Here is a 27,207-nt window from a genome sequence, read left to right as displayed (position 1 = left end):
CACTCCACTGCTGCCTCCGCTTTACTTGGTGTCAAATTATTATCCTTAATGGACATGAAAGTAAATTTACTGTTAAACATAAACGCAAATTTCCATGCAGATATTTCTAAAACATAACCACAAATTAGTCACTTTTTCATTAAAGAATTACAAAAACAATCAGAAAATCCTGGAGGGATTGAACGGTCGGATGAAGAGGGTGCTAGCGGCTTTCCATAGCCGTCTTCATTTTATTACTACTTCCCATGCTGCGTTCATGGAGGGTGCAAATACATGGAAATGTGACCTTTGTTTAGAAAAATTTACTGTTGTAAACCACTACGTAAGGTTTTTGTCAGGAATGTGATGCCATAGGATATTCCTAAATCTTTGGTAAAACATTAAAATACATTTAAGGATTTGCAGGCTCTGTACCAGGAGTTCTGATAAGCAACAATCAGAATATTTTATATCCTTTGTGTTCATAAAAACACTCAGACGACATCAGGACGGCGTTCAATACAAAATAGTTGTGGTTTATTTTTTTTCTGGGAACAAAAAAATGGCAACAGCTAAGTGTCACTTCTCAAAATCAGAAATATCTACAGGAAAAGAAACAACGGTTCCTTCTATCGTTACAATTTTCCAACAGTTTGAAATGAAAACTTCAAATGTACAGTCCTGGCTAAAAACAAAAGAAAAGAAAAACAAAGTACAACCCCTTAAATTCAAGGGTTTTACCCATTTTGTACATATTTAGGGGGTGTACTTAATTTATTTGTACCAAACTTTTTCCATTTTAATAAATAGTGGTGGAATCTGTGGTTTGGTTTAAATAATTTCTCAACCTGATAAAAAACAGGAAATTGAAACATTAAAACCCAGGAACTGACAGAGGGTGTACTTTCTTTTCACACTGACTGTGTTTTCTGTAGTTCGGGACTTCCTTTGTTTGTTTTTGTCAGCAATTGATATAATCTGAACATTAAAACGTGTTCATTGTAATCTCATTTCCCTTTAGTCTTTATGCTGCAAAGAAAAACGCTCTCAGTCCTGAAACACAAATTTATATCTGCGCTATTTCCTATGAAAGCGAAAAAACAAAACGGCGCGTCTGACCAAACCCTTCGCTGCGGTTTTCCTTTAAATATCCGTAACCGTTTCCTGACGTTGTTCTCAGACTTCAGGAGAAATACCAACGACATCTAGTTGTGCGTTGCTTTTATTTCTTTATGCTTCCTGGCGTTTAGAAGACAGAAAGATGGACGCCGGTGTTCGTTAGAGTCACTTGAACAGATTTTCTTAAAGGGAACTGGTTGTTGTTGTTGTTGTTGTTGTGGTTGTTGTTCTTGGTGGTGGTTGTGGTCCAGCTGGGTCCATTGTGTGCTTGCCTACAGTATTTCTTGGTTGCCGCTGGTTACGGGTTGGCGAGGGCTGATTTGTGGCGTTAGTGCAATTCTTTTTTTCCCCCCAAGTTTTACTGGGAACTTTTCGATTTTGACTAGCCCTTGGTTTTCTTTTCGGGCTTCCAGTTTGCAACCAGAGCCCTCCCTACAGAGTCCTCCAGTGTCTCGGGTGGATCGCGCCATTCGCTTTACGATTAAACAGACACTTTATTTGCCCCCACGCTCCAAATCTGCGAATTTTGAGGAGGCGCTCCACTCTTCCTTGGATACACGGGAAAAAATTAAAATAATTTAAAAAAAAAACAAGGAGAACAACATCAGAACCGGGGAGCAAGAAGAAGAACAGGGTGCTGCGGGTTTTATTGTAAACACTAAAAGATCCTTGTTACAATTCCCTCCTCTTCCTCTTCTTCTTCTTTAAAAAGACGGGATACAGCAGGTTCTGGGTGGTGGTGTTGTAGGTAACAGCAAGGAGGATGGGAATCCCTGTGTGTCTGGGAGCTTCTGTTTGTTTGTGCGTGTGTGTGAGAGAGCGAGCGAGAGAGAGAGAGAGTGTGTGTGTTTTGTTGCCTTTAGGATTGTTTGAGGCGTTTGCGGGGCGGTCCGAGGAAGGGGCACTGGGCGGACGCCAGCGAGCGGTAAGCTTCGGCCACCAGGTGCGGATGGGAGGCGACCATCGACTTCCAGCCGGCGGTTTCCATCACCTCCGCTGCGTGGCTGGAGGGACGAGAGACAGAGGTCACCAGAGGTCAAACTAAACCACCTGGCACACGAAGGAAAAATGGATTTCATAGCTGGACATTCATTTTAAATAAAGAAAGGAAATTACAAATTACATTTACTTTAGATGTCAAAAGGAAATTAAATGCTGTTCACTTTAATCCTAATTATAAGTTGCTTTTTTATCTGTTAACCTTTAAAGTTGCAATAAAATCCAGATTCCTGATTTCTTCAAATTACGTAGAAATCAGGAAATTCTGTAAAAAATTTAAATGAAAAAGAATCAATAAATAAGAGAATTTAAAAAACATTAAAAATCAGTTGGAATACCAAAAAACGAAGGATGAACCGATCAATATCAGTATTGATTACAGATATAGGTCTCCAACATATATCAGTTTTATTTTTCTGAACTTCACATTTTTCATTTAATCATATTTCTTGTTATGGAGCGAATAAAAACAGCTAGAGATCAACACGGTAGTTTGTTTACTGACAAACTACCGCGATCCGGCAGAACTATAAAAAATAAAACAAAAAATAATCAATCAATAAAAACAAAAATTAAAAAAATCTATACAAAATTCTAATTGAAACTAAAAAAAATCAATAACTAAGAGAAAGTTACAATATTCTCACTTCCAAAGAATATAAACATGTTTTAATAAACATCCTCCAAAACGTTTTCTGAAAATAAAAAGGCTTTTCAAGATACTTAACAGGATTTCTGTTATTGTTTGAAAGAACTAAAACTACTGATATTCTGATGTTTTTTAACATTTTTAAATGTTTTAGAGTTGAACTCAATTTGTCCATCATAGAAACTTTGCATTATTTTACCAAACAATCTGCTTAATTTCCTACATTTCATTTGGCACAGAAAACAACAAAACATAAACATAAAATATTAGAAATACATTAAAAGATGCAAATAAATAAATAATTAATTCATTTTTAAAATACGAAAATAAACATTTTATTACCTGAAAAGCAATAAGAGCTTTTCTTTAATGAACGTTTGATAAATTCCAGGAAATCTGCAGCTAAAAATACTTTAACATGTGAGTCTGTGTCCTCCATTTCACAATTAATCAATTACTAAATGAATTGACAGTTACTTCAAAAATCGATTAATCGTGATTAATCACTTCACCCGTATGTGAATCTTCACAAAAACCAACATTTTTCATGATGAATCAGTAAAAAACTCTAAAAGATTCAGTATTGAGTTTGTTCATCATATTTTGCCTATTTATGTTTCTTACCACTAACTCAAACATTTCTGTGACCCATCGTCGGCTCCTACACAAAGTCTGTGTGAGCCAGAAGTCCGGAAAGACACGTGATCAATCTTTATCACACATCCCGTCTCTGCGGCAACAGAGGAGGTGCCGACGGGGCGCGGCGAGGAGTCAGGACGCCCCGATCCTTCAGGAACATTCGACACGCTTTAATAACATCCAACCCGCCACTTCACCGAGACACATGTGAAATTAAATCAGCAACTCTAACAAAGTCCTGGTGCCGTCTGGAAGGAAGGAACGAGATTAAACGAGCTGACACGATGCGAACACGTCGCGAACACGGCGGACCTGTGAGGCGCGTCGAAGAGCGGCCGTCTGTGTGTGAACTCACTAGTTGATGAAGTCGACCGCCTGCGTTTTGAGCTGGTCGGCGCTGTGCAGGTCGGCCAGGATGAGGATCTCGGCGGCGTTCTCCACGGACAGGCTGGTGCACAGCGCGTCTTCGCACATGACCTTGAGTCTCTCCAGAGCGTACTGAAAGAAGACAGAGACACTGAGTCCTTCGTGTTCCCAACACTGACCTCTATTTTACAGCAACAAGATTTTAAATCCAACTTCTGACAGAGATAACTGGTTATAAGAGGAGGGTAGAGCAGCTACACAACATGTACTCGTAAAAATGGCACTGGAGGTCCAACCCTGTGGATTCTGAATCAATTAAAACTGAATGTTTCCTATTTGAATGTTGCACGTTCTCGTTTACATTTGAAAATTTCGCAAAATTGGAAGGCAAAAAGGATATTTTTTACTTCCCATCCAAAACTGCACCGTCGCGGAGAAACAGCTCCGTTAGCAAAATGAAACCTGGAGTTGTGGGTATTATTATTAACTTAGTGCAATGCACCACAAAAAAAGAAGAAAGAAAAACGCAGAAAACCATTGGAGAATAACTCATATTCTTCTTTTTTCTGGTTTTTTGTGTCGGCTACGCTACACACAGACTCGTTGCTGTAGCAACTGACAACAACGGCGCTTTACGTTTCGGGACTCAACACCAAACATTTCCCACAGGAAGAACCGAACATTCAGTCCGTTACAGTTTTATGTTTTCAGGCTCGATGTTTGTTTTGAGATTAATAACATCAAAGAGTGTCGCCTTTTTTTTAATTTTTATCTGAAACGAAACACACCGAATTCCACAGCACATCTACATGTTACGATTTTCAAAGTCAAGCTAGCATAACAGAACAGCTTCCCTCTCCCTATATATATTTTTCTCTTAAATAAACTTTTTCCTGGTCTTGATATCTAGTTGTTGACAATTAGTAGCAAAGCACCACATCCATTTTTCTTTTATATATCAGGCATACAATTAAGATTTTGTGCGTTATACTGACAACCTGCTAGCTAAAACCAAAGCTATTCATCATCAGCTAACAGCTGGGCGGCTGTTTTCCCCATGGTATAAATTTTTAACGATAGCCAGGCAGAAAATCATAAACAATTGGATATAATAAACAGTCATTGTAGAAACTGAAATGTAGATGCATTTGGAAATGCAATAACTGGTGTATGTGACCTGAATCACACTGGAAATATTTACAAATGAAATGTTTTCTTCTTGCTTAATGAAGAATATAATAAAATATCTACTGCTGAAATGTCTTCTTTCCAACCTACAATGAGCCCAGGAGGAGGAAGTGAGTGCATTACCTTATCGGCTGCTGCTAGCAGGTCGTCGGCCATCTTGTCCAGGTTGGGAGCCTTGTCTGTGTAAATGAAGCACATCATCTCCTTGAAGACTTCTGGCTCCACGTCGTTGATCTCCACCCGATTCTGACGGAGGAGGACGGTTGATTAATGAGATTTATTAAAACACTTGTGAAAAGAAAAAATAACATTTACCTGCTTAGTTTTTACCCATAATTTCTGCAACAAATCATGCAAGAACACCGTACTAAAGAAGAGGTGGTGAGGAGTTTTTTCCTTTAATTTTTTCTTCATTTTCTGGTATTTTTTAAAATTCAAAAGGTTTTATTTCAAAATGTGTTGTTAAATCTTCTCTTAATTATCCTAAATATACAATAAATCGATTAAAACGAACGTTGGGACACGTCAGCCCATTTATTGTGTTTGTAAAGATATCAGGTTATGTGCTGCATCAAAGACAAATTATGCCACTGTAGTGAAAACCAATGTAAATATAATCTAACTGTACATTTTTCCAAATTTATTTAAATTAATAAATTTACATTTAAAATTAAAAGTATCTCTGCTGGTCTGACTTAACAAAAAAAAAAAATCAGTGGGCCTGTAATTTCATCTCTTGTCGTCAACAGAAGGGCGAAAAAGCAATTCTCTGTTTCTGCGTCTCTGACAGTGAAGGATGAGTCCCGACCCCCGAGTGAAAGCGGGACAATTGCGTTTGGGTTTCACTATCATCCAGTTTCTGCAAACACCTTTGTGTTGCAGCTGTTCAGTGACACGCAATCCTTCAAAAATTGGAAAATTACAGCCATCAAGGAACAAAACAAATTAATTTTTTAGGAGGGGGACGGTTCGGACTCACCTTTTTGCTCTCCTCCATCTCGTGCTCAAACATGGCGCTGAATACAGGGGAACGCGCTGAAACAGAGGAAACAATATCAAGCACTTTTGAGCACATACAAGCTTGTTTTAAGTCAATTATTCCTTAACATTCCATAACGCCGGCTCCGCCCCCATGGAGAAGTAGAGCAGTCCTCCGACAACCACACTGTTATTGAGGCAGATATTAATGCCTCATTTTTAGAGTCAATTTTCCCTCATAAGCCAACACTGAGGCAAAGATGGCAGACAAGAAAATTCTGTAACTACGTCAAGTCTGTAAGGTTATTAGCGGGAAATAACAGAGACATCAACGAAAAGTCCAAGAGGACAAATGAGGGACAGAAAAGTCTGACTGGATGTAAGTGTGAATACTGCAGGACAAAATTACTTGAATAATACCGGCTTGTGAAAATCTGCCTTCAGGAAAATGCTTAGAAATAAACAGTAGTATGAAAAGGTGTTTAAATGCCAATGCATGGAGCCTGAGTCGTTAGCATGGAGCCCTGAGACGTTAGCATGGAGCCCTGAGACGTTAGCACGGAGCCTGAGTCATTAGCACGGAGCCTGAGTCGTTAGCACGGAGCCTGAGTCGTTAGCACGGAGCCCTGAGACGTTAGCACGGAGCCCTGAGACGTTAGCACGGAGCCTGAGTCGTTAGCACGGAGCCTGAGTCGTTAGCACGGAGCCCTGAGACGTTAGCACGGAGCCTGAGTCGTTAGCACGGAGCCTGAGTCGTTAGCACGGAGCCTGAGTCGTTAGCACGGAGCCCTGAGTCGTTAGCACTGAGCCCTGAGTCGTTAGCATGGAGCCCTGAGTCGTTAGCACGGAGCCCTGAGTCGTTAGCACGGAGCCCTGAGACGTTAGCACGGAGCCCTGAGACGTTAGCACGGAGCCCTGAGACGTTAGCACGGAGCCTGAGTCGTTAGCACGGAGCCTGAGTCGTTAGCACGGAGCCTGAGTCGTTAGCACGGAGCCCTGAGACGTTAGCACGGAGCCCTGAGACGTTAGCACGGAGCCTGAGTCGTTAGCACGGAGCCTGAGTCGTTAGCACGGAGCCCTGAGACGTTAGCACGGAGCCCTGAGACGTTAGCACGGAGCCTGAGACGTTAGCACGGAGCCTGAGACGTTAGCACGGAGCCTGAGACGTTAGCACGGAGCCTGAGACGTTAGCACGGAGCCTGAGTCGTTAGCACGGAGCCCTGAGTCGTTAGCACGGAGCCCTGAGACGTTAGCACGGAGCCCTGAGACGTTAGCACGGAGCCTGAGACGTTAGCATGGAGCCCTGAGTCGTTAGCACGTGCTAATGTCGCAGAGTCCGGGATTTGAACCCGCGACGGTCGCGTCGAGGACTCAGGGCCTCCAAACATGGGTTGCGTTATCCCCTATGCCACCAAGGCAGCGTTATGTCAATTCCAGACCTAATGGATCAGCGATGATGACCCGGACAAATTACCATAATAACCCCAAGACTTTGCACTATCTGAAAAATTCCAACAGTTTTGGAAAGGGGAGACGCTGCGCTTTCCAGCCAATATCGGGTTATTACAGTAATTTCACTCCCACCGTAGCAGGAAGTAAAATTTACCTGAGGTAAATTACGAAAATAACTTCCTAGATATTGAAAGTTCTATTTGTTATGGATAAGTGGGAAAATATATTTACACACAGGACATTTAAAGAACCGCATACAATTAAAATAAGCAAAAATATCCAGGCGGAAATTTGAAATTTAGGACTTAAAGGGTTTCAGGGTTAACCTGATAGGTGTGTTTGTTCACCTGCCAGGATGGCTTTGTGGGCCTGAAACTCCTGTCCAGCCACACACAGGGAGCAGTCTGTGAAGCGCGAGTTCTCCCACAAGCCGCCCAGCTCGTCCGCTAGCCGGCAGTCCGGTACCTTCACCATGTTCATCGTGTTCTGACCCGATATGTTGACCGAGTCCTGCACAACGCTCACCTGAAGGAAGCAAAGCCGCAGCTGAAACACAGAAAACACTCCGCCGCGATGGAAACAGGAGAAAATCAGCGTTACCTCGCAGAACAGCGTTAGCTTATCGTCAGGTAGGAGACCGTTGGCCTCGTCCAGGAGGAAGTCTCTCCGGATGAACTTCTTAAAGCCCCAGTCTTTTCCCTGGACGAAGCGGTACGCCCTCTGGCTTTCTGCAGACGGACAAAAAAAGGTTCAAGATTTAGAAGAATTACACTGTAAAAAAATATTCTAAAATGTTACCAGAGGTGGGAGGACTATCCAAAAATTGTACGTAATACTACGTCAGCATATTTTTACTCAAGTAAAAAATAGCTGTCCAAGAAATTACTCAAGGAAAGTAAAAAGGTGTTAGGTAAAAACATTACAGAGTAATTGATCAAATCATAAATCATTTAATGTTTTTAAATTACTTCATCAGACAAACCAAAAAAGTGGCAATTTTGTTATTTTAAAGATGAAAATGACAAGTAACAAAAAATAATGAAATCAGGCAAAAGAAAAAGTAAGAAAACTTGTGAAACTAACAGAAACTGCAGGTGTGTGTCTGTGTCTAGTTAAAACATGTTTGTTTTTCATCCAGACATTTTGCTCCAGTAAGAGTAGAAATACTTCATAATAAAATTACTCAGAAGTACAGCGTAGTAAAAATACTTTTAAAAAAGTTGTTCAAAAAAGTTACTCACGTTAATATAACTACCGTATTTTCACGACCATAGAGCGCACCGTACTAAAAGGCGCAGTCTCAGTTTTGTGTGCCATTACTGTATTTAACACACACATAAGGCGCACCGTGTTATAGGGCGCGGGTTTTACATCAACAACACACACACAAGCATACAAGTATGTATTTAAAAATAGAGTGGAAGCAAAACTGATTTTGGTTGTGCTTTATTTAAGTATTAACTACAAAGTACTAACATCAATCATCAATGTTTTACCGGTAATGTCATCAGTCAAACCCCTCGAAGTCCTCATCCTCTGTGTCTGAATTGAACAGCAGCGCTAAATTTCTATCTAACATGACAGGCTCACTTTCCTCACTGTCAGACTCACTTTCCGTCCTCGGAAATGATGCCGGCTTTTGCGAACGCTCGAACAACAGTGTCAGCAGACACGTTAGCCCAAATCACCATAGGCGGCAGTTTCTGTCCATTAGCATGGCAGCTAAGCACAACAGTAAACGAAGACTTTTCGTGCCCCGTTGTGCGTATCCCTACCGTGGCGGTCCCCTTCTTCTCCACCGTGTGACTCACCGGGATGTGGCGGCACCTCGTCCATGTTAGTGATGTGGCTGGGCTGGATGTGTTTGTCGGCGATGTGTTTGCGGCAGTAGGAGCGGAAGGCGGCCAGCTTTTCATTATAATCCGCTGGAAGTTGCTGCGCTACCGTAGTCCTGGTCCGGATGGAAAAATGGTACCGTTTCATGAAACGAAAGCACCAAGACGGACCTCCTTGGAAATGTTCGATTTTCATTTCTTCTGCCAGTGATACTGCTTTTAGTCGAATGGTGACCGTCGAAACGCTTCTCCCACTCGTTCTTTGCTCGATGATCCACTGCTCTAGTCTTTCCTCCAACTCGGGCCACCTCGCCTTACGTCCGCGGAAACTCAGCTGCGTCTTCTTGACCTGTCGGAGCTCGTTTTTCAGCTTCCTCCACTTGCGAACCATAGATTCATTAATCTTAAATTCTCTTGCGGCTGCACGATTCCCATGTTCCTCCGCGTAGCTGATGGCCTTCAGTTTAAGCTGAGCTTCATATGCGTGTCTCTTCGCCATTTTTAGGGGTTGTTAAAACAACAATATTCTGCATAACGCACATACCCGTTCTTTTATACACAATCCACGCCCACTTCAACCTTTAACGTTCTCATGGTGTTCTCTAATACGTCCGCCTTACAACACACACAGGGCGCACTGCACTATAGAGCGCACCTCACATTTTGAAGAAAATCTAAGACTTTTATGTGCGCCTTATGGTCGTGAAAATACGGTAGGTACTACCAGCTCTGAATGCTCCATAATGTTAATTAAAATTGCTTGTTTTGTTCTTGTTTCCTGTCCTTTGATATACGGGGCATTATATCTAAACTATATTATTATTATTATTATTATTATTATTATTATTATTATTATTATTATTATTATTATTATTAATGTTTTTGCTCACCCATGGCTTTGGTCTCCTCTCCCTTGGCATTGAGGATGGAGAACTTGAACTTTGCTCGCACCTCTGCTTTTGGACAGCTGACTAGCAGCAGGTACAGAGACAGGTAATCTTTGCTTTCCTCATCCAGGCCTTTGGGATTCACTCGCAAACACCTGAGGAAAAATAAAATAAGCAGTTAAAACCTCCTGTCAGTGCTAACCAACCCAAACCGTACTGGTTCCACTGGCTTCACCTATGAAATGGGAAAATGTCTTGTTGTAAGTGAAAAAGTCTGTTAGTGGAACTAGAACTTGGTTGCTAGGTGATGGGCTGGCTTTGGCAGGCGTTGCTAGGTAACGGTTGTGAGACAAACTGCCAGTGGAAGTAACCCTTTTTCATTAATATTAAGGAATTATTGGTATAAAAAAAGTTCCTATTTCCTGCTGAACAGCTACTTGTAATTTATTTTTGTCTTACTTGAAGTGTACTAAGATATATTCAGAAGAAATTAAGAGCAAAAAAACTTGGTAAGATTTGTATATTTTTGCAATACGAAGAATGGCTTAGCTCAAAGTTTAATTATAATTCATAATTTCTAGAATTATGAATTCATTCATGAAGCAGCTGCATTATGTTAGCCCTGATCTGCTGTTTTTTTAGATATCCTAATCTTTTTTTTCTTTCTTTGAGGCGTTGCATGTTTGGACAGTTATTTCCTCTAGTTTTGGATGTTGTTCGCATCTCATCACCATTCTACGAAGATACTTCAAGGATACGAGTTACAGCAACATTTAGTTTCTCTTTGGGGTAAAAACAGTAATTTTGAATTGAATACTCATATATCAGAACGGCCTAGTCAAAGTCCTGACTTAAATCCAACTGAGAATCGTTGGCAAGATTCGAAATTCAGCTAAACTTAGCAAAGAACTGGAAAATAAATGTCCAGATTCAAAATACTTGTAGATTAAATTACAGGAAAAGATAAATTTCAGAGACTAAACCCAACAGCAGAGATGTGCAGGTTCAGGGTCTCACCCAGGAAACTAGCCAAACGCGGTGTTAGCATTGACCTACGATGTTCTTATGTTTAAAAAAGTTGACAGGAAATTTTGGAAATAAAACATCAACAACAAAGAAAATAGATTAATAGAAGGTTATGCCATTATCTTTTTAAATAGGTAATTGTCTACTAAAGATTCCTAATGTTTTATATTGCTATTACTGTTACTGTTGTACATATAAAATAAATTATCATTTAACATAAACAGGTAACATTAGCCTGGCGGGGGAGGAAGTAAAGCCTGGTGACCCACCAGGCTTACAATACACTGGAGAGTTAAAATATGAAGTTTGATTTCCAGCCTGTATTTTTTGTTTTTGTACATTATTTCCTGTGATTCTCACCATTTGAGTTTGTCGTTGGCCCCAGAAGAGAAGGTCGAACTCTTGATGACTTCGCCCATTTCCTCACGACAGAAGCTGAAGTTGTTGATGGTCCACATGTAGGAAAACTTCACCACTTTGATCTGTTAGAGAGACGACGCAGCAAAAGATTGAAGTGTTTTATGATAGATAAATGCCTGAATTTATTTATTCAAGAACTCTTTTTACTTTCTTAAAGTAAGTTTTCAAACTTCTCATACACAACATATTTATCAATAAGCTCCTTTTTAAACTGCTTTGTTTCAAACTTTTATCTTTGCATTAAAAGTTTCATGTCAGTCTTTATGTAAAACTCTTCAAATAAAGTATTTCTGTCTCTTTTTAGTTGGTGTCTGAAAGTATCAACTGTAAATAACGATTACAAGCGTTGTCGCAGAATTGTGCAGTTTGAGATCATCTTACCTGCGTGTAGCACCAGCTCTCAGCCACGGGCCCGCTGGACATCTCCGCGGGGGGCGGCGGACTCGGGACCCTGGACATTGCCAGTGTGACAGAGGGAGGAGTGGGACACAAGGGAGAAGAAGAAGGAGAAGAGCTGGAATGTGACACTTCCTCTAGTCAGCGTCGGTCCCGACGTCCATCTGCATCGGTGAACAGCAGAGGGAAGCAGGGCGCCCCCTACAGGCAGAACCAGACACAGTAGAGTCAATATTATTATTATTATTATTATTCAGTTCATGTTGCAGGATGAGATAAACTGTCTCTGCGTTTTGTTTTAATGTCGGGGTGTAAAAATAAACGAGGATCCTGGTTCACCTGAACAGAAAGAATTAAAATGTATTTATTTAAAATAACATTAATTAAATAAAACTGAGAATTTTTACCAAAACAAACAGATGAATGAAAGAAAGGAAGAAGGAAGTAAGTTGTTCTCATTTGTTCTGTGTGATCAGGAGGAACTGATGGAGATCAAGACAGAATTTAATCTTCATTACTTACAATTGATATTGTTTCAATATTAATGTTTATTAAAACTCTGCTTTTTTCTTTTATCACACCAGACTTAACTCTAAGCCTTAATCTGGAGTCATAATCCGTCATCAGAACCAGTCGATGGGATTAAAGTGAAATATAAAATATTCAACAATAAATAAATTAGATTCAAAGTTAGTAGAAAAGATGAATGGATAAAGAGACTTCTGTCTGAATTTAAATCAAAGTTATTGAGAAAATCAGTCGATAATTTGCCCTGAAATACTGAGGAACAAATTAATCAATCCAGATTTCCATCTATCAGCATAAATTATCAGCAGCAGCTTTTCTTATTCTGCACCAGGTGAGACGGAGAGAGAAGATGACCAGAAAAGAAAGAGCAGAGGGAGACGATTAAAGGAAAAGTGAAATGAAAAATCAAGAGGTGGATGAAGGATGGAGCCGCATCTGTGGAACCATTCACCAAGATAAATTGGAACAAAAAGAGGTTAGATGGAGGCGGCAGAGAATCAAAGAAACGCATGAAAGAGAAATCAAATCCAGATCTGCAGACAGGAGAGGAAACTTTAAACCTGCAGGTGGGAAACGACACCCAGAGCAGGAGAGAACCCAAAAAATACTCAAGTAAGAGAAAAAACGTATTTGGTGAAAAGTACTGAGTAACTAACCAAGTTATCAATCATTTAGTATTTAAAAATTACATAATAACATAAAGTTAGGAGGTAAATTTAGGTATTTTAAGGGTTATATTGACAATAATTCATATAAGTAACAGAAAATAACAAAATTAAGTAAAATATTTTTTTTCCAAATCAGTTTCTTTTAAAATAAAACTTACAAAACTGTAACAGAAACTGCAGGTGTGTGTTTGTGTCTGGTAAATGTTTGGTTTGTTTTTCATTCAGTGGGTAGAAAATCCAGAAATTTTACTGAAGTAAAAGTAGAAATACGTCATGATAAAATTACTCAGGTAAATTGTAGTAAAGAAATAAAGTAAAGGTAAATTTACTGCCCAACTCTGACAATAAAATATAAGATGTTTTAGAAAAGCTAAATAAAATGAGAAATGGAGACTCAAACTTTGAAATAAGAGAAAATAAACACAGTAAGGTGTCCAGAAAAGTTATAAAATAAAACAGAATCGGTTTCATTTGCTGCACAGAGCAGTCAGAGTTTAAAACCTATTAATTATGAAATGAATTAATAACAAACAATAAATCAATTAACCACACAGAAAACTAAAACGAGGTCATTAAATTTCCATTTGATTTATCATATCAACAAACTACAAATTTACAAAGTACTACACTAGACTCTTCTCCTATTTTTCTTTTTTTTCTTTATTGTAAACCCAATTTTATCATCTGTATTTTTTATTATTATATGACAATAAAAATTTAAATAAAAAGAAGATAATTCTGTTATTGATACCAACAACCAAACATCCATAAAAGAGGAGTCTGTAAACTTTGGTTCCTGAAATAAACGGTGAAATTCAAACACATATTTCACATTTCATCAGAATATTGATGAAATTCAGCTTTAAATGGCTAAAATTCACCCAGAAATATTTGCTTTATGCACCAAGATGTTGCAATTTATCAGCACACTTTGTAGAGAGCAAACATCCACAACAGCCAGACTTTTGACCTGAAGGTAAAAAAATGTGAAATTTGAAAACATGTGGGACAGAAAATGCAGTTATGTCCTTTTCATCGACATTTCACATCAGAAAGAAGAAATCAATCTCCGCTCCAAATTAAAGACTGAAAGTATGAAGGCATTTCAGAGCGCAATTTCCAAGAGAGATGAAAAAACTGCAGCGCTTGTCAAAGTGTCAGCGAACACGACGTCTGTTTCCAAAGCGGCGGTCTGTGAGGACGGCGGCGAGCCAAAGACGAACCTTAAAGCTGTAATTGGTACAGGAGCCGGGATCGATTCCAACGATCGCGCTCGGCCTCAGTGGAAGCGATTTCATATTCTGCCCTCGGTCACGGCGCTTCTCCTTCCCTAAAAACTCAATCTCAGTGAGGTATGAACTATTGATTCTGCTCCAGCAACCGGCTCGCCTCGCTTTCATCCCCCACCAACCACAGCCCTCTAACTTTGTGCGGACCCGCAATTACAGTGAAGGGCAAAAAAAAAAAAAAAAACGAAGAAAGAAAGAAAACATTAGCAGCCGGCCTTCACCTCCTCCCATCTGAGGCTCCCAACAAAAACTCTGCTGTTTTCTCCACACCTGGCAGGTTAAACGCAGGAGGGACCCCAATGCATAACCAACACGTCCGCTCACCTCGTTCAGACAATTCAACCTCTACACTTCATTTATTTTACATTTAAACCTGGCCTGCAACTTGTAACTATTCTGACAATTAATTGATTAATCAGATAAAAAAATGCCACATTCTGCTGATTCAATAAAAGATGCAAATAAACAAATGTTCAATTCCATTTTATGAAGAAAATAAACATTTTAAAACGCAACAACTGCATTTGTTTAGTGAATGCTGAATCATTTGTAACATCAGATACATCAGCTCAGCCTTTTCTTGACTTCTCATAAACAGTGTGGGGCTCATCTCTTTATTCTTATATTTGTTTGTTTTTATTAACCGATTAATACCTGATAACAAAAGTACTCAATAGGAGATTTTGTACAAAATTTAAACCAGGTGAAATAAAACTGTCACTTGAGGAAATCTTGGCTGAAAATATTTAACAACAAATTTTTGATATTTAACAACAAATTTTTTATATATTAAATGCAAAATGTCTGTATGTGTATTATGTTTTCTATATATTTATACTCCAGTCAATAATTAATTGCTTATTGAATTAGTTGACTATTATTGATAATTGTATTGGGGTTCATTTTTGGATTAACCAATTAGTAAAATTACATTTTATCTTATATGCAAAATGTGTATATTTTCTTAATATCTATGTTGTTCTTTCAGGAAATTTCCTTTTTTTGAGTTTTTATTCTCCAGTTAACGATTAATCGATTACTAAATTGGTTGACAGTTATTTCAATAATCAGTTAATCACACCTAATAGTGATTAATTGATTCAGTCCTAGTATGTATATTTTATTACAGTTTTGGATAATTCCTGCTCTGAGTTTGTTGTTGTTTAGGAAAATGGCCTTTTTGAGTCTGCATGCTCTAGTTAATGATTAATCGGTTACTAAATTGGTTGACGATTATTTAAATAATTGGTTAATTACAATTAATCAATTCAGCCCTACTATAAGGCACAAATTTAAAATTTTTATGTTTGTATGAAAATTTGAGAGCAGTTGTTATTTTCTTTTTTTATCCACATTCATGCATTTTGTGTTGATCCATCCCATAAAATCCCAATAAAAAGCTTTAAGGTTTATGGCTGTAAAGTGACAAAATGTGAAAAGTTTGAATAAGAGAAATGGATGAGCCAGTTCTTCCAGTCAGGACTGATTCTAGCTGTCATGTTAGCTTCTTGCTAAGTGTTTAAACCTTTAAATAACTGCTGCAGCAAAAACTGCCACAAAGCAAGACCCTGACACTGGGGCAAATTTTACATTTTCAGTTAGAATAAATAGAAACTCTGATTTATTGTGTGTCACATTTAGGTGAGCCCATTTATTCCTTACAAGCCGCTTCAGATTCAAGGCTGGGAAGGTGAAGGATGACTGAAAAGTCCAACTGAGAGCAAAATACTTTTCACTGCTGTTTGCATAAAATACTACAATGTTTTTAACGTGTTAAACTGTTTAGCTGAGAAGATAACAACAGACTGCTGCGTTGCCAAAAAGCACTGCAAGACGATATGAAAGCTATTAGCCTCTGTGTCCGGACAATGTTTATACCAACCGTGAAACACAAATTTAATTTAAATTCACTTCGTTTTAGAAATATATTAATATTATGTAACTGAAACAGGTGATATGCATCGACAAGTTCTGCTAAATTAATAAAAATGACTTTCAAGACATTAAATAAGATTAAACGTGTAAATTTGACTTAATATTTTCAGTACAGATTGAATGAAAGACTCACCAAAACATACATAAACAAGAGTAACTCAAACACAATATAATTTCCTAAAAGCAAGTTGAAAACAAGCAAAAAAAGAGTTAAATAAAACTCCTACAAACTTTAACTTTATGAAGGAATAATACGCATTTTATTTTCAGAAATGTTGATTCACTTCTTTATTGTTTCGCCAAACTTTACCAAAAATAAAAGCCAGTCTTAAGAGTTTATGTGGATATTTTTCATTCAGTTTACATTTGTCAATACAGGCAAATCTTATAGAGAAATGAGGTGAAAAACATCAAATAAAAGCAACAAAATGTCAACAACAGGAATGATTATTGTGATTAATTCAATAGTCATTCCTATATCTTAACAAATGTTAAGTTATTCTAAATAAATAACTTAACATAGCATCCAAAACAAAGCTTTGTTTGTTCTAATGCCGTTTTCATGTTTTATATTGAAAAAAAATTATTTGGAAAAGTGTTTCTTCTGTGTATTCTACTTTATATTGTAATGATACTAATGACTAGTTATTTTGTTTTCATTCATTTTGGTCTTAAAAGTACCTGACTTTGCATATAAATTCATATTTTTGACAGATATACTCCAGTAGCTTTTGCACAGAATATTATTTACTCTTGAGTAATTTCTTGGATGCTACTTTTTACTTTAGAGTAACAATATGTTGAAGTAGCGCTACTCTTGTTTGTCTGCGGTGTATCAGTAATATCTTACTTAACTTTATCATGTCATCTTTGAAACAATAAAACCAACCAGCTGGTGAGCCTGTCAGTGCCTGAGCTGCTTCGTTAATTACTCCTGAGGTAAAACAAAACAAGCCCCAACATAAACCACTAACAAATATGCTACAATGAATTGAGTAAAAGATCGTAAATGACACGTATAAAAGGGACACGACACAAAATATCATTATATATTTTAAATGTGAATCTCAAATTTTGTTTAATTTAAAAATGACCGATTTTGCATCAAGTCAAAAACTCTTAGATGTTGTAAACTTAAAGACTTTAGAGTTAGTCATTGTAGGCGGAGCAGGTAGTTAACCTGCTAGCAATGCACACAGCCTACACCTCACTTCATTTCAATTTAAAACACCCAGGAAGACGAAAAGGTCAGTTTTAAATGACAAATGACAGCGTCCGACCCTGCTAAAACAACAGAAAGCCCATCAATAATCCACGGTAATCTAACGGTAACATGGCAGCTAATTCCACAGAGCTGGTCTCGGTTAGCTTCACTCCTGTAGCAGCTAACCCGAGACAAACAAATAACACCGGGATTTTTACTCCAGTTGATAAATAAAAGCAACACAACCGTCCCCATCGTGGGGTTACAAGTTATTAATCCTAATATTATTCTTTCTGAGTACATCTGTGGACAAACTCACCTTTATGTCGGGTCCAATTAAAACGTTTGCCGACCGGGATTTTCTGTTGTTGTTAGCTAGTGACAGCTCTCCATAGTCACGTTACATGAACAGCGCCCCTGGTGCCAAGGGGTGGAATTACAGTCCAGTGACAATAAAAACAAGCTTTTCTCATATTAGTGTAAAATAGATTGGTTATATTTCCATCCTAATGTATTAAAAAAACTAAAATTGAATACTATGTATGCTTTTGAGTCAACAGCTTGAGTTTAAGAAGTTAGCGGCATCCAGCGAACATCCATGGACGTATTGCACATTATTTAGCAGAAAGCATTTCCAATTGGACTTCAACAAGCACTAAAACAAATGCACAAGACTGCAGTACAGTTTGGGGACTTGGTTTCAGTTTCTTTTACTGAGAAGAAAGCTGTTGAATGCGCAAATCACCTGGAATAGTTCAGGTGATTTGCGCCATCTAGTGGACAGTAAAGAAACCTGCCAACTTTCAACCTAAAATTCCCCAATAAAAAGCAAAAAAATGTAAAACCAGTTTTTAGTTCAGCTACAGCTGCAAGTTGCTTCATAATACCTAGCAGGTAAAATAATTTAAAGTCTAAAATTATTTGTTATGCAGATTAATCTTTATTAATGGTTGAAACTATATACCTATTTGTGTATTCAATCAGAAGAGAGAATAAAATTAAAAAATAATTCATACAATCCCACTTATCAGAGCACAACCCTCTCAACATTTACATATACAGAAGAAAAAAAACAATACAACGATGGAAAGAATATCTTTTCGAGGAACATTTACATATGTACAAAAACCTTTATGCTATGATTAACCACTCCATATAGAAATAACATTTATTAACAGAGATAAATAGACAAAAAAGGTTCTTTAAAAGTATTCACTTCCGTATTTTAGGGATCACAACATTTCCACTGGTTGCGATGGGGATTAGGATCTTTCGCTGGTCCATGCGCAGATACTTTTCAATGAGAACCTCCACTGGCACCTTGTCGTTTACGAATCCCTGCCTGCAGAATGCAAAAGAAACCAAAACAAACATGAGTTAAAAACTGACAGAGTAATGCATGCAAACTGTGAAGGTTTATTTATAAAGAATCCATTCATGTAGGACTGAGCTTTTCAGTCAGGAAAATTTTATTTTCAAGCTAGAAATGGACGGTCAGAAGGAACCATCAAGAAAAAAGATTAAATAAAATTTGATGGATTAATAGAAAAATATTGGATATTTTATTATCAAAAGGGGATTGTGGTGGAAAATTTTATCTGGTAATTTCTTCAACATCAGATTAATAAAGTCATGATATAATACCTGATAATATTTTCCTCTAAAAACTGGTTGCCAAATAAAATCATAAGGGAGGCAGAATTTATGCTAAATAAATGCAATAATTATTGAATAGTAAATAAAAGTGAGAAATTTGTTTTCATTTGATTCTTTACATTTTGAAGCATTTTCTGTTTGTGAATCCCAGGCAGAAGCTAATGCTTTTCTGTTTTTAACAATAGTTTTTTTTAAAAATGGTTTTATGTAACATTTTAATTTTAAATGTAAAGATTTTATTAACTATAAATGGAAAATCACCATAACAGAAATAAAGGTTTTCACACATCCATCTGTGTGTAATTAATCTACATAATGTTTTCGCTGGATAAAATAAATGGACTTTTCAATAATATTCTAATGTATTGAATGTTCAGGATACCTTTAAAGATGTTGGTTATGTCAAATCAAACCATAAAACAATAATCTAAAAGTTATAAAAATTGGACGATTCTCCCGATTGATTCGTAGGGAAAAAACAGAAAAAATTGTTTTGTGAACACAGCAAACAGCATATAATCCACGCACATTAAAGTTTGGTGAAAATCAGATACATTTTGATAAATAAATTGATAGAATAAAGCACATCCTTCCTTTTTAAAACTATTGCCTCCATCAGGAAGTTGTGGTTAATGTGTTACATTAAACCGCTTAGTGAAAACAGAGTTTCAAAGAACCAGTAAAACCAGTAAAACCGGTAATCGGAATCGGCCTGCAGCAGCTGATTGGTGCGTCTCCAACTATAATCTCTGGAATCAACATGAGGAAATCTGGCTGATTGAATTTGAATGTTTTAAATCTGATTTTTTCTGTTGAAAAATATTTTTAAAATTTTGTAAATTAACGTTAAAAACTCAGCAGAAACTGCACTGGAAGAGTAACTAAACACTAAATCCTGTTGCCACTGCAATTAATCAGACCTCGAGTTTGACACACGTCAAATCCAAACGTACCGTCTCAACAGAAGCTCAACATCTTCAACTTCGATAGTTTTTCTCTTGGCGTGGGCCGCGTACGTCTCCAGGTCCTCAGCAACACGGTCGAAGAACTTATCCATTCTGCCACAAAGTGGATGAGCATCAATTACAAAAGTAAAAACTGTTTGTGGTTATTTCTGCAGGATCAAAATCTCACAAAGAACAGCAGTAAAAAAAAAAAAAAAAAAAAAAAACTTTTCAGAATGAAGTCGCTGATTTTTCTTGTATAAACAAAACCAGTATAATTTTTGTTACATTTCATTTAGGACGGGGAAGACATCTGCAGAGACTTTTGTTTTGGCAAAGTGCTTGAAGACACTGGTCAGGTAGGTCTTTGGTAGGACTGTTTCCCTCCTGGACAGCCCAGTTCGCCGCCGTCTCGCCTGCTTTGGTTTAGCTGCAGGTAAAGCTTCGCTTGCACTACAGCAAGGATAAAAAACAAGCAGTAAATAGGAGAAATGTTAGACTTCAGCACGTTATTTCACCGGGTAAAAGCTTGTTTGACGCTGCAGAAAGAAATGTGACTTGCCTTGCTGGGAGATTTTTAGAAACTGAAGGCGACGCTGGAAGACTGGAGGTAAAAAACTTTATTTTCTCTCTGACAAAAGCTGGCGTCTTGCCTGGGAAATCTGCATTTTAAAGAATCCAAATTATGATCACTTTTTAAATATGAAGAATCACACAAACTAAAAGGTGCGAGCCTTCACCTTCATTATCATCCTCCTCCTCATCTGACTCTTCCTCTGCAGCAGCTTCAACATCCTCCTGCTGCCCGCTGACCTCTGCATCATGGCTGACACGGAGGAGGTGGAACGAGGCGTTTTTTCTGTCCGCCGGATCGTTTACATCCCAGGAATCTTCGTCCAGATGTTGGAGCGAAGGTTTAGCCCAGTCTGGTTTTCCAGTTTGATTCTGAATTCTTTCCAAGCTGGTGTTCAAACCCAGAGCGCTATAGCTTTTGGACTTTATGACTGAGATACCTGTAAAAATAAAACGGCAGGAATTTGGTTTTTAAAAATAAAAACATATTTGAGTCTCCTTTTATCATCTCTTTTCATCCAGATCCATAAGTGACTGTTCAAAAAAAAAAAATTCCAATCTTCTGACTAATAACGTCTGCTTTGACCTTCTTTTAGTGTTGCGGTTTGACCGCCATCCGGCAGAGGGCGCCGCTGGTCTTCCTTAAGCGGAGCCGCTGATAAAGAATCAAAGATGGCGCCCATTAAGCAACGGTAAAGAGTAACGGTCCAGAGAGAGTCCGGTACGGGATGCGGCTTTGAAACAAAAACACTCAAACTTCTTGAGTTGTTTTGAATTGTAATCACTCGACAAAATCCTTTAGTTTTCACCTTAATATCGCTCATTTAGCCGAGCTGCGTCAATTTCTTATTCAAAAATGACCGACGTGCTACGAAGGCGAGGATTTATGACAGAAAAGCGGAGGACACAACAGAGAAATGTAGCCTAATGGCTATCGTAGGTTAAAACTTTTCTCCATTAATTGCATCAACATTCCTTCTACATCAACCACACACCACTTTGCGTGACTGTTAGTACGGGATTTAATGTTTAACATTTTAATTTTTCTATTCAGCAACCTAAGAGGTTTCTGTTTAGCTATATTTTAAAAATATGTGATATATTTTATAATTATGTGAAAACAAAATTTTAAGTTTATTCAGTCAGTATTTAATACAGCTGACACAAAATAATGTTAAATTAAGTATATTATGAAAGATTTAGGAAAGACGGTCATCCCTCTTGATAGGAGAGGTTTTTAAGAAAATGGCCGCCTACCGATTAATTATTATTCAATCGATAATATCAATCAACTTTAGATAAACTCATAAATTGATAACTTGGGTAAGAATGTCAGTTTGGGTTGTAAATTCGCAGATGACGCCAAAAGATGAATAGTTGTACCTTCTGTCGCCTTGACGACGGGCAGAACGAGCCCGCCCTCTGAGCGAAAAGCCCTGCGACTGATGTGTCGCTCTTCCTCCCGATTCCTCTCTTCATCCTTATAGTCTTCGTCAGTCTGATGATCGGCTCCGTCCCACTTTTCCTCATTGTCACGTTGGAGTTGATTAAGTCCTACTACTGATCCACCTTCATCCTCGGGTTGGGAGCCAGCTGTAGCCTCTTCCTCAGATGGAGAAGCTACTGCAGCGTCTTCCTCGGTTGGGGATTGCTCCACACCTTCCCCCTCCTCACCTGCAGCCTCCTCTTCCTCAGACGGAGTAGCCGCTGCAGCGTCTTCAGGAGGACCGTCCTCCACACCCTCATCCTCAACTTGAGAGCTCACTGCATCCTCTTCCTCAGATGGAGAAGCTACTGCAGCGTCTTCCTCGGTTGGGGATTGCTCCACACCTTCCTCCTCCTCACCTGCAGCCTCCTCTTCCTCAGAGCCTTCGACGTCTTCAGACTGAGAATCGGCTGCAGTTTCTTCCTCAGTTGGGGATTGCTCCACACCTTCATCCTCAGCTTGAGAACCCACTGCAGCCTCCTCTTCCTCAGAACCTCCTTCGACGTCTTCAGACTGAGAATCGGCTGCAGCCTCAGTTCCATCATCCAGATCAAAAGTCTGGAATCCAACTGCATCGTCCTTTTCCTCAGGTTTTGATGAAACATCTTGTGTTTTATCAGCAATTTCCTTGGCTTCATCTTCCTCCATGTTGGTCATAACTTCTTCATCTTCCTCCATGTTGGTCATAACTTCTTCTTCTTCCTCCATGTTGGTCATAACTTCTTCTTCTTCAGCTGATTTCTGTCTCTCCTCCTCCTCCTGCATGTCTCTCTGGAGCTGAGTCGCCATGACGGTGGGTTTATCCTGAGTGGCAGTGATGGAGAAGTTGGAGGTCATGGCGTCATGCTGGTCGTACAGAGCCGTCTGGCAGTTCACGATGTCGACCGTGACGTCGGGCTCGCTCAGTTTGCTCAGACCCAACGTAATTCCCGCCAAGTTTGTGTCTTCGCCGCCGACCTCTCGCCCCTGAAGTGCTTCGCGGCTCACATCTGGGACACAAAGTAGAGAAAAAGAAATAGAGCCAAAATAAAAAGGAAAGTTCTTCTTATTGGTAATAAAGATTTGCTGTAAAACAAAAAGTAGGGATTTGTTGATTTTATGTGAATTTTGCAGATTTGTGAAAAAATTGAGGAACTTATTGGAGTCTAGAGGGCCACATAAAAAGCTACAGCGGACCGGCTTTGGCCCCAGGGCCTCAAGTTTGACACCTTTGCTGTAAAGAATCAGAAAAATGAAATGAACAGAAGCTTTTGGTCGCAGTGAAAAGACAGACTCACCTCCCGTCTGCTGCTTGCTGAGGGCAGCACTAAACTCTTCCTCTGTGATCTTTCTGCGGTTCGAAACTCGTCTCTGAAGGCCTCTCTTCTCAGTGTGAACGTCGACAAACGGGGTTTTCAGACTCAGGGAGGAGGAGCTGAGCGGCAGAAGGAACATGCAGATCATTTTATATTAAATAAATACAATTATTTCACTTGGAAGAGTTTTTTTAAACTTTACCTTGACAGGGAAAGAGATGAATGTTCACCTATTGAATTTTCTGGTTCTTCAGCATCTGTAAACAAAAAATCCCCAAATCACATAAATATTACAACTCTGTTAACTCTAGAGTCTGTATCAGCACAAGTAAAAATGTTTACAATCTTTCACGGAAAAATAAATAAATAAAGTTTAACTTTACCGTTTTCACCTTTAAGTCGTTTTTCAAAAGCGGTGACATTGAGGCTCTGACGGGGTCTCTTTCTGCTCAGGCCCTTAGCGGCGCTCACAATGTTCCCCATCGTCACATCCGGCAGATCCAGACCTGACAGCTCAAAACTGGACACAAAAATAAACACAAATGTACAAACAGTCAACATAAAGGAGCTGAGAAACAGAAGAAAGTTACATTTTACACCAAACAGTCGTCTTAAACCCACCTAGACCGACTTCTAGTAACTGTATTGTCTTCTGAAGGAGGCTGCAGCTCTGCAGGGGCGACTTTGTCATGAACCACTGGGGACTTCACAGGCTCTGAAAAGCAGAACCAAACAACATGGATGTAAAGAGGAAAACAAAAACATCCGCCTCACTGAGAACCAGATAAATCCACTCACCTGTCTGCAGGATGTTCCTGAGTAAATGCCTGGGAGTTTCTCCATCATCAAACATCATGGAGGAGGAGGGACGTTGCTGTCTGAGCACAGCGGAGGCGGTTCTTCGCTTGAGAGGCAGGGATTTCCTGGTTATATTCTGAAAACAAAAACACGGTCAGTTTTAACGGGTTAAACTGACGCCACCTTAAACAGCCGAGTCGTTTGCGTTCTTCTCACCTCCTGGATTTTGTTCCTCAGGCTGCGTCGCAGGATGTTCTGTGGAGTTTGGGGCTCAGCATCTCTCCTGCTGCGCCTGCTGCTGCGCCGTGGCTCGCTGCTACCTGCTGCCTGGGGCTCACTGACATGCAGACAGAGAAGAAGAAAATTACCCGTTTTCAATTAAAATTTCTAGTATTCTTTTTTTTGCAGCTTTAAATTTTTACATTTAAGCGACTTCCTGTTAACACAACTAAAGCATCAATTTCTATTGTCTTTATAACACTGGATATGGCTAAAAACATAAAACTGTTAGCTAATTGCAGCAAAGGGTAACATCTTAAACTCAAAGCGTCTTTTAACACAACATGTCTGTCACAATAAGCAATAAATAAATTAACCACATAATAAATTAAAACAAACTCATTAATTCTATTTGAAAAATGTACTGATTTTTTTTCTTTTCTCTGTTTTTCTACCAAAACTGGAAGACAAAAGTCTACATCTGCTGCTTTGGTCTAGCCATTTTTTAAAGACAGAGATTTTATAATTCATTTTATTTGCTTTTTCTGTTGTTTAGTTTATTTTGGATACTTAGAACTTATTAGAATTTAAAGTTAATAGATTTTTTGAGAATGTGCTCTTGTATTATTATACCATTTCCATAACTGTACTTGAAAACGGTCTCAAAAAAACGTTATCCTTTATCGCACAAACCTCTGGGACAATTTCTCGTCCAGTAAATGTACATTTTGTTTTCACTTAAAAGTTAATTCCGATCCAGTTGTACATTGTTGTCAGACTTTTTTCAACAAATGAGAAAATACTGTGATAAGGTCCATACTGCCTCTTAAATTTAAAGACTCTGTAAAATACCGAAAGGGTTTATTGCAGGGTCATGGCGTTTGTTAGAGAAGTGAAAATAGGTCGTGACTGGGTCTTTCAGCAGGGTAATTTTCAAAGATAATTGTCCAAATAAACAGAGGAACAAACATAAATCTGGAGAAAGGAAAAAAATATAGTACAATGCTTTCCTAACGAAAAAGGGCACAAATAAGACGTAGTAACGATAGTAGGAGTGCCAATAATTGTGGTAATTTATTTAAAAAGCAGGATGTTGTGACGGGGTTTATCATTTATACTTTTAAACTTTATACTTTTAAAAGACAAACACTATTTCTCCCTGAAAGAGAAGACAGTACCTGCTGCCGACAGGAGTCCTGGGCGGCTCGGTGATCAGAATTTGCTTGAGGAGAATTCGAGGGGATAAATCCTCCGTAGAATCCATTAGCCTGCCGAGCTAAAAAGAAAAACAGCTAACAAACCTCAGAGGAACTCCGTCTGACAACGAGCTGAAGCCACAGACAAACTGTCACAACAGCGCGAAGTTTTACGAACCAAAGAGAGCCAAAAACGGCGTAAATTACTCTCGCTCGACTCTAAATTACCATGAGATTCGTATGCGCTAAGCTGTAACTGTTTTCTGGTTCAACATTAATGTTTTTAACAACGGTCCCGCGCTACATTTGAGTGAAGTCTCGCGATAAGAAAGTTTTACCTTGTTTCTTCTTCAACGTGGCGTGGTTCGATTTGTGTGTTGGCTCCCTCTAGCGGCGGTAGAGGGTAGCAACAATTGTAGCTTTTTGTTTTTCTCTTGCATTTTCGTCATGGCAGAAATATATTCTAATGTGACTACACTTTTCAATTATTCCTCATTAAAATGAGTTATTACACTTGCAACATACTGTTCAATGTAATTTAATTGAACCTGTTTGTTTTTAATTGTATTTGCATTGCACTGTTTATAGTTATTGTGGCCATTTATCATGTAAAATATATTTTAAAAATAAGAAAATACACAAGGAAAGAATATACAATGATACGATAATAAGATAGTTCTCAAAATCTTTGCAAAGAAATTTTGCCTGATATGACAAAATAGCCGGGGCTCTATTTGAGCTCAAAAAGCGTGGGGTTTTTTTTTCCCTTTCTTTCTTTGCAACCCTGCTCTTTTTCCATAGAGGTATATTTTCATGCAATTTCCCACAGATAGGAAATGAAGCTCTGTCTCATAGTTTGTTTTTCGTATAACAGAGTCACATCTTGCTTCACTTCCAGTTGCTCCTTGCTCCACTTTCGAGTGATATTTCCCAACTCCTGTAAGTCTTCCAGGCAGGTTCAGTCTTCTGTTTACTACTGATAATGTTTTATACTAGTAATAGAAATCCTCTGCTTCTGACAGGTCAAAGTTTGCTTTAGAAGTCGCAGCTTCCACTGGGCTGGCAATGCTTTAGTGCAGCTCACTGCTGAAATGTAAATATTAGTGTGAAAGCAAAAGCAGTGACATTTTAACTTGGAGAAGAAACAGCTCCATGGTTAAACACTCAACCTTCATGTTCAGTAAAAACCAAGTGATGTCAATATTGTTAGCCTTTAATGGTTAGATGGGAATTTTTAAGGACAAAATCTGTCCAATTCTATGTGTTTTACTATGCAGTTATATTTCAAAGTTTTTGCTGAAGCAAATGCAATTTAACCCATTTGAAGGAAGAAATAATTGAAAAAAGATGCAAGTAAACAAAAAAGAAGAAGACTAAATATCTCAGATCCGTTTCCTTTTGTGACGTCACCAGAGGAATGTTTTCAAGTCAACTTGCTTTGGGAAAGAATTTATTTTTAATCTTGATTAGTCAATTATTTACA

General features: G+C 38.5%; 2 protein-coding genes across 5 annotated transcripts; both read right to left on the bottom strand.

Moving 5' to 3' along the window:
- Positions 1 to 490: 490 nt before the first annotated feature.
- LOC122823558 (speckle-type POZ protein) lies at positions 491 to 17,972 on the bottom strand. The gene is made up of 10 exons (XM_044103317.1): positions 17,877 to 17,972; positions 11,919 to 12,134; positions 11,478 to 11,599; positions 10,095 to 10,246; positions 7,970 to 8,097; positions 7,717 to 7,894; positions 5,919 to 5,974; positions 5,063 to 5,185; positions 3,741 to 3,883; positions 491 to 2,102 (listed from the first exon to the last, which is right to left on the bottom strand). The coding sequence occupies exons 2-10, from the start codon at positions 11,994 to 11,996 to the stop codon at positions 1,958 to 1,960; spliced, it is 1,125 nt and encodes a 374-aa protein (XP_043959252.1). The 5' UTR covers positions 11,997 to 12,134; positions 17,877 to 17,972; the 3' UTR covers positions 491 to 1,957.
- A 739-nt stretch (positions 17,973 to 18,711) lies between these two features.
- cenpt (centromere protein T) lies at positions 18,712 to 26,044 on the bottom strand. Of its 4 annotated transcripts, none has more exons than XM_044103316.1 (14): positions 25,707 to 26,031; positions 24,526 to 24,646; positions 24,310 to 24,445; positions 24,133 to 24,226; positions 23,895 to 24,031; positions 23,714 to 23,768; positions 23,494 to 23,630; positions 22,561 to 23,205; positions 22,114 to 22,389; positions 20,898 to 21,170; positions 20,720 to 20,819; positions 20,446 to 20,610; positions 20,167 to 20,271; positions 18,712 to 18,899 (listed from the first exon to the last, which is right to left on the bottom strand). In XM_044103316.1, exons 1-14 carry the CDS (start codon positions 25,790 to 25,792, stop codon positions 18,770 to 18,772), a joined length of 2,460 nt encoding a protein of 819 aa, XP_043959251.1. In that variant the 5' UTR covers positions 25,793 to 26,031; the 3' UTR covers positions 18,712 to 18,769. The 4 variants fall into 4 exon arrangements, with proteins under 4 accessions (XP_043959251.1, XP_043959250.1, XP_043959247.1 ...); XM_044103315.1 differs by having other exon boundaries at positions 22,114 to 22,918; positions 22,949 to 23,205; positions 25,707 to 26,030; XM_044103312.1 differs by having other exon boundaries at positions 22,114 to 23,205; positions 25,707 to 26,044.
- Between the last annotated feature and the right edge of the window lie 1,163 nt (positions 26,045 to 27,207).

This window comes from Gambusia affinis, linkage group LG20 (genome assembly GCF_019740435.1).
Source record: "Gambusia affinis linkage group LG20, SWU_Gaff_1.0, whole genome shotgun sequence".
NCBI classification, from domain to species: Eukaryota; Metazoa; Chordata; class Actinopteri; order Cyprinodontiformes; family Poeciliidae; genus Gambusia; species Gambusia affinis.
The sequence above is the reverse complement of the archived record's forward strand: the minus strand, read 5'-3'. Positions and strand labels throughout refer to the sequence as shown.